Genomic DNA, 13117 nt, shown 5'->3' on the forward strand with positions numbered 1-13117 from the left:
TACGGGTTGATGCATTTATAGAGGTAAAAAAAGAAAAAAAAATTATTATATTTTTAAGGAAAAATTTCAAATTTAACACATTTTTTTACACAATAGTGTCACACACAGTGTCCTTAACTACTCTAATTTTAGTGTTGTACAGAGAAAGTAGAATAAAAAAGTCAAAGTTCTTTGGATTTTGAACATTTTTTTTTTGGTCCAATAAACTGTTTTGGCACTATTTGTGTCATCAAAAAATGGTTTAAAGACTCTTAATTTCAGAATTATGCAAGAAAAAAAAATCCAAAAAAAAAGAGTTTTCGGCTTTTTATCTGGGCCAATATTTTTTTTAAAAAAATAAAGGTTTTGGAACACGTATGCGCAGACCCACGATTGCGGGCTGGGTTGCAAATCAAGCGACCCATTCCACGGGCCACCAAAATGGGGCCACCATTCCGCGATCCAAATGCAGCGGATTGGATCGTAGAAAAAACAAGCTTGGGCTTGTGGAAATGGGTTCCGCGAGCGCTCTAGTGAATATCTTTTTTTGATAATCAAATATTTAACTTAACAGGTTTAGTGATTTGTTGTTGGAGGGAAAGAGTACAATGCTCGAATACGAGTTTCCCAATAACTCGAGTAACATGGCACCTGCAGAATAAGACTTTCAATTCATATAATTGTGTGAGTATATTTTTTGGTATTAAAAAAAATATAATATAATAATAACAATAATAATAAAAGACTTTGGTTCTCATGAATGGTATTTAACAACCATAGGTTAGATCATGAAACCGTTTGATCTGCATATAAATATAGCTTCGTATGTTACGGATTTCAAGGAAGCAGGAGGGATCGATCAAATCTCTCATGATCGTATCGAGTATCATTAATTTGTATAAACTTGACAAAGAATTTGCTTTCTCTTATTGGCAACCTCATTATTAAGGCCATGTATCATGCACTAAATTATAGCCAAAAGAATTTGCTTTCTCTTACAATAATCCCATAATGTACATGTTAAATCAAAAACGTTAATCTTTCCCAATTTATTCTGTTTTGCCGCTATAAATTGTTCAATTCTAAAGCTCCTTCTTCATCCCATTCTCTCTCTCTAACTCTAAAGTCCATATATGGCTGCTGCCAGCTTCTTCAAATTGTCTACTCTGTTCTACAGTACTTTCATTGTCTCATGCTTCATACATCTTTCAGTTCTTGAGGCCAGCAATGGCTTCACTGTTGACCTCATACACCGTGACTCTCCTCTCTCCCCATTCTACAACCTATCAAACACCCATTTGGACCGCCTTCGCAACGCCTATCATCCCTCAATTCTCCGTGCAGCCCATTTCAATCCCACCACCGCAACCTCCTCTCAATCCACAATCGAATCACAAATCATACCTTCCGGTGGCGAGTACCTGATGAATTTGTCCATTGGAACCCCGCCAGTCAACATATTCGGCATTGCCTATACAGGAAGTGACCTCACATGGACACAATGCCAACCTTGTACCAATTGTTACAAGCAAAAACCACCCATCTTCAACCCCAAACAATCTTCCACTTTCCAAACCTTATCGTGCGATTCTCCAACTTGTGAGGCCTCGAGCGACCCTAGTTGTAGCTCCACCGGCGACGTATGCCAGTTTATTGTGCAATATGGGGACGGTTCCGTCAGCATGGGCGATTATGCTGTTGAAAAATTCAATTTTGGCGCCATTTCTGTTCCGAAGCTAGTTTTTGGGTGTGGACATGACAATGAGGGCAGATTCAATAGTCAGCCACTGGAATTATAGGCCTAGGAGGGGATACATTGTCATTTGTGAACCAATTAAGCGAGTCTGAGAACATCAATGGGATGTTCTCTTATTGCTTGGTGCCATTCACTGCAAGTTCTAGTGTCACAAGCAAGATACATTTTGGTTCTAGTGACACAGTTTTAGGATCTCGGGTGGTTTCGACTCCATTAATGGTCTCGAAAACAACTAAAACCTTCTACTATCTTACCCTGAAGGGTATCACTACTGGTAACAATACAAGTCTGGGTCGAAATCCAAAGCCGGTGCCATTGACGGTAACATCATTATTGACTCAGGGACAACCCTAATTCTTCTTCCTCAGGATTTCTACGACGGATTAGAGTCGGCTTTGGCGGCTGCAATCGGAGCTAAACGTATCCAGGATGCACAAGGGCTATTCGGCCTGTGTTATGCAACTGGTGATTTTGATGTGCCTACTGTGACATTTCACTTTGCCGGTGCTGACTTGAATTTGCCGGCGTCGAGCACGTTCATGGAGGTGGACGATGGCTTGGTGTGCTTGACCATTATCCCTAGTGATAATGATGATGCCATCTTTGGGAACTTGTCACAGATGAACTTCTTGGTTGGGTATGACCTTGTGAATAAGAAGATTTCTTTCAAGCCAACTGATTGCGCCAAGGTTTAAGCAGTGCTAAGTGGGAACTAATTATTTTATTTTGTATGACAGTAATTGTGGTGATTTGATTTAGTTAATTATTGGAATTAATGTATATATATGGTGATCAACTAGTATCTTGTATTTTGATCATCCTATTTTTGATTCAAGATTTATGATTATGTACTGATATGGGTATCAAAATAGTTTGAACCAGGTGGGGACTACGTTGTCAATGTAAAAGATCCACATTTACTTACCTATATCTCTCTATGTATGTTCTATGCATTATTTTTATGTCAATACGTTGCCGAATAGGCTTGGGCCTTGGAGCCTCGTTAAGATTCACGTTTTAAGTTCGATTTTACTTAAGTGCGAGCAATTCGTTGGAATCACGACTGCGGATATAATTTGAGTTTTACTTGATTTGTGTGAGGAGTCGCCTTACATGAACCACCCGGTTATCAAATATATATATATATATATATATATATATATATATATGCTGCTGAAACGGCAAGAAAAATAATCAGCAATAATCCCTCCATTTCCTGATAAAACAACTCACGGGTATCATGTGCTTTGCTTGGGGATACTGTCGGAGATAAAAAATGAAAAATAAAAATAAAAAAATAAAAAATAAATGGAATGATTACATTGTGTTTTGAATATTTGATAAAAAAAAATCCGTTGTTTTATTATTATTAAGTGAAAAGAGTAAGTCTTTTTGTTCCATTTAACAAATTTGAAACAAAGGCATTTAGTACCGTAGTGTAAAATTAAGATTGCTTTGATCAATGTTTAACGTGGTCCCTTGCAATATCTCCAAGCCTTATCAATCATGTGATAAAGGGCCAGAAGTGTTTTAACACATTTAGTGTTATCATCTTAGTTGACAACTTTAAATTGGTCCAATCACATAACCATGAGAAGTATATCTAGCTAATTGGTTTTTCTGGGACTTTTAGAGATTGATTTCTAAACAAATTCTTCATTATATGCTTCATATTATATAATCATTATATGGGTTATTCTCCATTTCTTGGTTCACTAAACTTTCCAAATTAGTATTTTTTTTTATTATTTTTTTTCCTTCTTGGGATTTGATGGCTCAACCATCATCAAACCGTTGGTTTCTTAATCATAGATGTATGAGACTTGTGTTGATTTTGGTGGGTGTGATTTTAGTTGGTTGCATTGTGGGACAATCATTTTTCTTGCACTCCATTGATAATCCATCTGCTCAAGCTCCATGTCCATCATGTTCTTGTGATTGCTATTCCGAGTCCAGGCCTTTAGGTCAGTTCATCTTTTCACTAACCTTATATAACTTTCTGAATATTTATATATATATATATATATAACATCTCACAATCATTTTATTATTTGAATTTATGTATGCATAATGATTGAGAAATGGTGTGTGAGAATAGTTTAGTCAAACATTTTAAAAAAAATTTTTCTTACTATTAATTGATTTTTTATCTTCATTTCTTCTGATATTGCTACTATTTTTTTCATGTCTATTGTTGCAGGACTTTTTAACATTTCATCTTCAGGTCAGTTGATCCTTGCCAATAGTTTCTCTTGTCGTCCTCCTTGGAGACATTTCAATGCTCACATATATATGGTTAAATTTGAAAAGGGCTTAGATTGTAAGTAACATTTTAATGCTGCAGCATCGTTTTGCTTACTATACTTGCAGATTGCGACGAAGATGATGATCTTGACATCTTTAAGGAAATTGTTACCAACGATAACTTGCAACACACGAAACATTTGATAAATAATGTCGAGAAAATCTCCTCACACTATCAGAGAGAAGCGGAGAAGTGCAACGCAGGAGTCGAAACTTGTGAGCGAGCAAGGGAGAAAGCTGAAGCCGCGCTGATAGAAGAACGTAAACTATACACATTCTGGAAAAATCAAGCTTACAGACTTGGATGGAAGGATGAACGAAGAGTATACACATATAGTGTTAATGAGTGAAAAATACCTTTCAATATATATGTATATATATATATATAGCTTTTATCTTTTTTCTTCTTAGGAATATCCTTGTATAGCTAATGTATACATGTAGATATTAAAATGCTATGCAGTTTTATTTCTATTGTAGAAGAATGATGGAAGCAAATATTTTGGGTTTGAAATGAAGTGTAGAAAAGTATACTCTATGGAGAAGAATTATATTTATCTCCCGTGTGTGGAGCATTAGAGTATGTAACTTAAATTATATGCATGATCATTCGCTACAATATTGTACCAAAATTATGTCATTGCTATTATTGAATAATGGTTGTTTTTACTCCAAACTAACTACTTAATCAACTGTGATAATATTTGGATGCTCACAATTACCCTAATACTATGATAGGCACTTTGAATTTGACATTGGAGAAAATTTAATATAAATTTTAAACTGAACTTCCTCAAATCCCAAAATTTAATATAAATTTTTCCAAAATTTAATATAAATTTTGAACTGAACTTCCTCAAATATCAAATTCCATTCTGCCAAAGATAACATGCATAAGTAGGTTTATCATGGACACAAAGATGGAAACATTATTACATTTATTTAGTTTTCATAATTGTATCTCACTGGATGAGATCAATTGGATGCTTGTATTTCTTTCATGTTTCGCCTTACGATTATCGGCCAGCTTTTGTCACCAATGTGGCGCAAGTATGTAACAAATAGAGAGAGAGAGATTGCTTCAGACTTCAACCCTAGCATTCTTCAATTCGGTAAAGCACAGATTGATTTTCAAATCATTGTTGGAGTTTTTGAGATAGATTTTAAGAAAAATGTCTTTTAATCTTTTAAAGAGCACAATCTTCATAGCCTACTTCAAATTACAAAGTTTAATCAGAGCAGAACAAAACTTTTTACATTCTATATCTTTTGAAAGGATGATTCAATCGCACTACGAAGAAGACAAATTGTCCGCAGAGCTATAATGGACGTTCAACAATTAGTTCTTGGTAGAGTGAAGTGGGTAGAGTAGGGTTGGTTAGTGTGCGTGCCATAGCAAGTGGAGTAGGTGTGAATCTGAAATAGAGTCATAGTAGATTGTTTTGCTCAACTCACTTAGCATAGCTCTCAAAATGATAACATATTTAATACATACTTGTAAGAAAAGTAAACTCTATGGACAAGAATTATATTCATCTGTAAGGGATGTGGAGATTTTGAGCATTTAACTTAATTTATCTAGCAAAATCTGGATGGCCATTTGCTACAATACGCTTAACAAAAACTATGTTATTCCTAGGCATGTTCAGTGTAACTACTTAATCATCTGAAAATTCCACCACTAAAAGTAGCACATTATTGATATTAAATGGGACATTTTTAGTGGTAATATTTGGATGCCCAAGTAGGTTTATCATGGAAATCACAAAAAAATGGAAACATTATAAGATTTGTTTAGTTTTCGTAACTGGATCTCATTGGATTATATCAATCATGGATGCTTGTATTTCTTCCAATGTTCTTCCCTTTGTCTCTGGCACCACTCTTGCAACAAATAGAACAAGTAAACCGCAAATGGTTGCATACATGAAGAATACTCCTAAACCAGTTTGGCCTTATTAGTACCATGTAAAATACACACACAAACACACACACACACACAGAGAAGGAGAGGCATCACCTGCTGAGCTCCATTCAAATATGAAGTTAAAAGTGTAGGAAACAATCCAATAACCGAACCAGTTGACGAAAGTCACCAAGCTTCCAGCTGAACCCTTTATGCTTATAGGAAATATCTGAAATAGAAACACACATTTAAGCTATATCTATACTTTGTTGCCTTATTAAACTCTGGTTAGCAATTCTATAAAAATAAAAATAAATAAAAAATTGAGTTCAGGCCAACGAAGACAAACTACCTCTGACATGATAGCCCATGGTGTACCACCCAGACCCATTGAATAAGCAGCAGAAAACACCTTGTTGCAGAATCAGGAGACATATGCACATACACACATCTCAATTTGCTTCATCGTCAATGTGTTATAATTTGGCCAAGTCAAACCGAAAAGAAAATAATTGACTAACAAGCTTTGGGCTATTTTTCTTTAAATTCGACATGGTTCAAAAAAATTAACGGCTATGGGAGTAGCTATCGTCATTCAGAGTTTTACAAAATTTGCACAGAGCATTGCGTACACTCATTTAGACCCCCAACATTATTATTTTCATGGGAGGTTGTGTGGGAATGTGAGAAAAAGTGAAAAACATTTTTTTTGCTAGGCAAAGGGAACGTAAACATAAAACCAAAATCTTCAAAAAGAATTTTTCGGATTTCATATATGTGGAAAGAGAGAATAGAACTATCATTTGATTAGACATGGTACCAGTAAGCCACTCAGAATCAATATGGCAGTGAGCTCCTCCTGTTGATGAAAATCCTGGTGGGGGTAAATCAATGTTTTAGGAGATAATTATCTTTGAACATAGAAATATAAAGATATAGAGTTCCTGGTGGTGGTAAACCTGCAAGAGGAATGCAAGTCCCGCGAGAAAGGTTCCCACACATGCTCCTGCTGCAGAAACCTACAAAGACTTCACTGCTGGCTCATCTATTAACTATATTAAAATACCAAAAACTTAAAAAGAAAAGGAAAATTTTTCTCTTCCAAGCTCTAACCATCAGAAGTGGTCGTCGTCCAAATTTATCCATTGAGAGTACACCCAAAATGGCAAATGGAACCTGCAAAAGAATATTAACATCATCTAAAAAGTGCCCCAAACAAAATCCCAAATTCAAATTACACTTCAAAAAGTTAAAGAATAACCTGAATAGTAGCCATTGCTGTAGTGCCAACAATAGCTGAGCAACCTACCATACATGAGATATAGGTTCAGACATTACTAAAGATCATTAATATACTTACTTAATGACATTACTAAAGATATTTAATTTACCAGCAGCTTCAAAAATAGCACTTGCATAAAATGCAGTTGGACTGCTCCCACCAAATTGTACCAGTAACATTATCCCGACTCCAACCTTGTGCAATTTGTTGTATTCATTAAGGGTCAGAGAAGTTGTGGGAATGGTAACAACTAACAAGCCACAATTAATTTGGATTAATGTTGAGGCTTACAATGAGTGAGTGAGCATATCTTCGCTCAAACAAGTCTAAAATTCTGGATTGTGAGAGTCCTTGAAGAATTTCTGTATACTCCTGTAAAACAACAATGACTTGTATTGTTTATCTCTGTTGTTCTTGGAAATAGGGAAAAGTAAAAAACGGAAAGCATAAATTTTCTTCTTCTAGACAGTGAATTTTGAATTAACATGTGAAGTTCAAATGTTGCCTTTATTCCAGCTGCTTCTTGAGAAATATCACATTTTTCCCCCCTCAGACGTTGCAAAGTCGCTTCTGACTCTTTTTCTTTACCAATCTTTGCCTGCAAACAAATTGCACTCATCAGTTTAGCATTCAAAGATATGTTTCTTTTTATGTGTTTTGCCGAATTAGCTCAAATAGTAAACTAGAAAAATGATATGTCTGAAATTGTTTTGTTAAGTTAGGTTTCATTGTTTTAACATGCTTTGGTTCAAAAGAAGAAGAAAAACGCGCGCATGTATAACGATTAATGTTCAAACTAAGAATTCCACTAAGAGCACTTTTAAATTATGAGTCATTTACAAAGCTTTAAAATTTTTTCTTTTTAACAAAAATTTGAGCACTCCATTTTTCTTTTCTGTTTTACTTCACTCTTTTGGACTAAAAACAATCCATGTAACACCAACTAAATAACAAGATTATATTTTGAATCGAACTCACCAACCATCTTGGAGACTCGGGTATGAAGAACAATCCAACAACTTGTACCAGACATGGTACAATTCCTAAAATTGAAACCAGAAATGCAAGCTCATATTAATGAAACTACCCTCATACCGTACTAAACAATACAAAAGTAAAGCAAGGTACCTATTAAAGCCAAGAAGCGCCAAGTAATGACATTTCCAATGAAAAACATCAGTGACATGCCAAAAGATTTTGATAGCTGTAGAATCAAATAACAGATGAGTCGATTCTTTAATCCAAATTTATGATAATTTTCATCTATGTTAATTTTGCTTTACCTGATTAAATGATGTACATCCTCCTCTAATTTTCTTAGGTGTAACTTCTGCTATATATATGCCTGCCTGTTTGGCCATGGGGGAATGTAAGCCAGATTATGCTGATACATGGACAAAGAAATCAATAATCTGCAACACTTACCACATAATAATTAATCCCAATTCCAACTCCCAATGATAGTCTTCCAATGTCAAGCCACCAAGCTCCCTTTTGACAAACACTGAACAATTAATATCAATCATGCCATCCAAAAAATTGAAAAGCATATTTCTATTGACTTTGTCTAGATTTACTCATCTGTTACTCATTTTCTTCTTCGTCTTCTTCCTTTTTGTGTGTGTGTGTGTGTGTGTTGGGGGGGAGGAGGATTGATGGTCTTATGAACAGTAAAAATGATACAATTTTAACATCTTTCTCAAGCATCTTAATAAAAAAGTTATGTATAATGCTGGTATTTTCTATTTCTGTCATCTTTTAAAATGAAAATCAAGTTGAAGAGTGATTCCAGCATGTAAGTTGAACAAAACAAAAATTAGTTCATTTAGACGTTTTTCGTAAAACGCACTTGATTTCTTGGGAAGCCAATTCTTGTGAAGTTGCTTTATGGACACCTTAAAAGCCCCTTTATTGCTAAGATTCGTGAAAACATATAACATTTGCAGTATGAATAGTTGCTCTTGGCTGTTGAGTGTTGAATGAAGTATAAATGAACTAAATTATGGTTGTGGGAAGGAAACAAGGGTAATAAACCTTCGCAAAAATTATTGAAAGCCACCCCACGATGCAAAACATTTGCAAGAACCACATAGCCTGTAATATAAGATCAGCCAAAATTCAAGAATTGGTATGGTAGTTGGAACAAGAATTTATTCTATGCTGAGAAACATCTCAAGGGTAGGAGGAAAAAGAAAAAAAGAAAAACTTACACCTCTCCGGCCAATGAGATCCGCGACTTTTCCACTTATTACTGCACCTAACATTCCTCCCATTGTCAGTGCTGAACCGAAGACCGAGTACTGCACAAAGAGGAAGAAGAATAAACAAGATCAATCAAACAGAAAAGCATTTAATTCCTATTGACTGGAAACAATCTAATGAGCTGCTCGACTCCATTGTCTCAACTGAGTGTCTTCAATATCAATTGGCTATGTACAATTATGCAATTCAAGTAGTATTGATAAATAGAGCTTGAACTTTTAATAAATTCACCTTAACACGGAAATGGCACACTCCAGTGTAATAGTTTTGTTCCAAAGCCTTAAATAATAATAATAATAAATGAATAATTCTGTAGCCCCTTTGATTCCTATCAATTGAAATTTAAATTAAGTTTTAGTTAAATTACGGGTCTGCTGTTTATAAGGTTACAATGTTCAGCTCAAGTGTGTCACATTGTATTTCATGGGCTCATCTCACCTTGGCAAGGGAAGGGTAATGAAATTTTTTCCTCACAAATGACATTTTTTTTAATCCAAATTCGGCAATGCGATAGCTAGCTCACACTTACTGAAAAAAAAAAAAACTAGCTCACTGTCCTGAAACAATGTATGGTCACAAACTTCACAGACAAAACCATTCTCACAAGTACCATAAGACTGGTCGTGCTGCACCCGGTTTCAACCCGAAAAGAGGTTTTATCTTGTGGGTCGTGGGACCGGTTCTAGAACTATTTTGTAGCCTAGTATATAAGGGTGTTTAGAATTTGGGGTTTGTTGTGGGAGAACACTGATAGCCGCAGTTGGAGAGTGTTAGAAAGAGAGGAGGTTTGGGTGCTGAAACTTGTAATCATTTCCGCATATTGAAATCTTTTATCGAATCTTCGCCATGGACTAAGGCACCATGCCGAACCACGTAAATCTTGTGTGTTGTGTTTACTTTTCTGTTGATTTCTTTATTGTGTTCTTTGGCTTGCAATATTTGTCACAACATAAGAAAGAGTAAATGATTAGTTACCTCTGCAGTAGAGAGGCCTAGGTCATTCATGATACCAGACTCTGCAGGAGATGAATATCCAACCTACAAAGCAAACATAAACCACTGACTAGTTAGATTTTAACTGATCAAACAACCGGTGCCAACTCCATGAACATATAAAATCATTAATTGTTAATTAGGTTATTCAATTTGATGGGCTCTTTTGTTTTCTATTTCTTTTTTCCTTTTTGGTGTAAGTAAACAAGAGGGAAAAAAAAAAAAAGAAAAAAAAAAAGGGAGCAAATGGAACAAATTTAAAAGGTTGAGCATTCAAGTCACAGAGTCAAATGGTGTGTAAAAAAAAAGGAAAAAAAATGGAGTGTGCTCGTGTGACTTACTACCAAAAATGAAAAATAAATAAAAACAGAACATTTCTTTTTGTTTTGTTTTTTTCAAGGTAAGAGTAAGAACAATTTCACACAACAGTTTGTGTTTAGTAACTATTAAGTATCAACAGAACTAATTTTCAAAATGTTTTTCTTGTTGTATGACAATATAACACCGTTTTCAAGTAATACAAATATTTATGTATTACATCTAATAACGTTCACAAGTAGGGTTCCTCGAATTAGCATATTCATAACGTTCACAAGTAGGGTTTTGGTTACCATACACATGAAACCGGGACTGAATTGTGTTCTTTTTTAGTCCAAGGCCAGACCGAATTGAAATAACACTGCTCGAGCACAAAAAAATTTCGAGTTACGCTTGGATTAACATGCTGGAGTTGCAGCCCCATGTACATGACTCAGATGTTTTCCTTTTTCTCAAAAATACAAACTCTATGTATATTACTAGAGCCGTTGGTTGCTCACATGAGCATGATGAGTCCTACTTACTAATAAATAAATATAAATATTTTTCTATACCAAATGTGGTGACCGTTAAATATAATTATTATTATTATATTTTTTTTTTAATAATTATCCTTTTTCACATTAAATAATATCGGGAAAAATTATTTACTCTATCAATTTTTATTTTTTTATTTTTTGTTACTTTTTTACTCTATTATTGGTCAATTTATGCTATTTACAGTATATTTATTTTTGTCTAACAAATAGATAATTCTAATTTCTACCAACCTGCATGGGTTGTTTGGTTGTGTTTTACTAAATCCCACTCACAACAAGTTCAAACCCATAGGAACTGAGTATTCCTATATATATATATATATAATTAAGATAGTAAACTAAACTCAATAATACTGTATATGCGTAATTAAATGCCACTAGGTACTTACAGCACACCCAAAAGTGAAGGAACCGGAGGCAGCCACAAAGATGCTGAGGAGAACCACCGGTGTGGTGGCGGAGCAACCATTAATTTCAGATTTTTCTTCAAGAATCAAAGACCTGCTCAGTACTTCTTCTTCCATTCTTGCTAATTATTTCTATGCTGTTCCGCTTGAAGACAGGACAGAAGAGGTGGAAAAGTTGAGAAAAAAGAGTTTTGAGGAGAGAGAGAGAGTGTGTGTCAACAAGGAAAAATTGCTCATTTTAAGCCAACAATTCCACCCATATCCTCGGACCCTCTCTGATCAGCAATCAACATCATAAAAATAAGTGTGACCCAAGTTGGGTCCCACTTTATTTAAAGATAGGGGGACTGTGGGACCCATTGGACCCATGATTTGATATTCAACATGACTCAGGTTAGAAAAATTAGTTGAGATGAGACTTATAAATTTTTTTTTTTTTTTTCAAGCGATTGAATTATAATATATACACACACACTAGCATTAAAAGAGACGAAGAAAACAAGAAATTCAATAGTTTTTCAAATCAATACATATATGCCTATTTATAGGCTCATAATGAGGTTTTCTCTGTAAGATTCAAAATGAAGCTTCCACTGTAAGCCTTAATATGAAGCTTCTACTGTAAGCTTTAGTTGTAATCTTCCTCTTCAAGCCAAGGGTTTCATCCTGGATGACTTAAATTATTGTGGGTCATACACAAACATAGATATATATATCATTCCCCCTTGAGATCCACAATACTACACTAAGAATATGCCTCATTAAAACCTTGTTAAGGAAAACCCAGTGGGACAAAACCCTAGCGAAGGAAAAATAGTACAGTATTCTTGTGTATCTGAAAATAGTATTGCATAGATTAAAACTGTCTCATTAAAATCTTGCCAGGAAAACCCAGTAGGACAAAACTTGGACGAAAGAAAAAGAGTACAGTATGCCAATACCTCTTCGATCAATTGCTCTCCCTTATTGTTGCATTAGTTCATCCTTAAAGATCCTTTAGTTGACGCATTTCAATGTTGTGCACTAACTTCTTGAATATTGTAGTTGGAAGCGTTTTAGTGATTAGATCTGCTAGATTTTCATATGAACGTATCTTCTGAATATCAATATCACCCTTTTTTTTGGAGTTCATGTACAAAAAAGAATTTTGGTGAAATGTGCTTGGTCCTGTCACTTTTAATATACCTTTCTTTCATCTGTGCAATGCATGCCTCATTATCTTCATATAATACTGTTGGGCTATCTTTTATTGATGAGAGACCACATGTTGTTCGAATATGTTAGATCATTGATCTCAAACAAATACATTCTCTGCTTGCCTCATGATTTGCGAATATCTCATAATGATTTGAAGAAGTGGCAATCATTGTC

The 13117-nt window shown here is 34.8% G+C and overlaps 1 protein-coding gene across 1 annotated transcript; it reads right to left on the bottom strand.

Moving 5' to 3' along the window:
* Positions 1-5647: 5647 nt before the first annotated feature.
* LOC132299750 (sugar transporter ERD6-like 5) lies at positions 5648-11955 on the bottom strand. Its single transcript, XM_059796547.1, has 18 exons — positions 11729-11955; positions 10465-10527; positions 9438-9527; positions 9262-9321; positions 8653-8718; positions 8511-8576; positions 8356-8431; positions 8206-8270; positions 7733-7825; positions 7519-7599; positions 7337-7421; positions 7207-7250; positions 7059-7121; positions 6905-6964; positions 6766-6819; positions 6298-6357; positions 6060-6174; positions 5648-5978 (listed from the first exon to the last, which is right to left on the bottom strand). Exons 1-18 carry the CDS (start codon positions 11861-11863, stop codon positions 5854-5856), a joined length of 1401 nt encoding a protein of 466 aa, XP_059652530.1. The 5' UTR covers positions 11864-11955; the 3' UTR covers positions 5648-5853.
* Between the last annotated feature and the right edge of the window lie 1162 nt (positions 11956-13117).

The sequence above is a fragment of the Cornus florida genome, unplaced genomic scaffold (assembly GCF_030987335.1).
Source record: "Cornus florida cultivar Cherokee Brave unplaced genomic scaffold, ASM3098733v1 CherokeeBrave_3.0.0_Hap2_Chr03, whole genome shotgun sequence".
In the NCBI taxonomy this organism is placed as follows: Eukaryota; Viridiplantae; Streptophyta; class Magnoliopsida; order Cornales; family Cornaceae; genus Cornus; species Cornus florida.

Coding starts and splice junctions, on each gene's coding strand:
- LOC132299750 (XM_059796547.1), bottom strand. CDS start 11,863: ATGGAAGAAGAAGTACTGAGCAGGTCTTTGATTCTTGAAGAAAAATCT. Junction 7,826..8,205: donor CCGAGTCTCCAAGATGGTTG/GTGAGTTCGATT, acceptor ATTTGTTTGCAG/GCAAAGATTGGTAAAGAAAA. Junction 6,175..6,297: donor CATGGGCTATCATGTCAGAG/GTAGTTTGTCTT, acceptor TTTCTATTTCAG/ATATTTCCTATAAGCATAAA.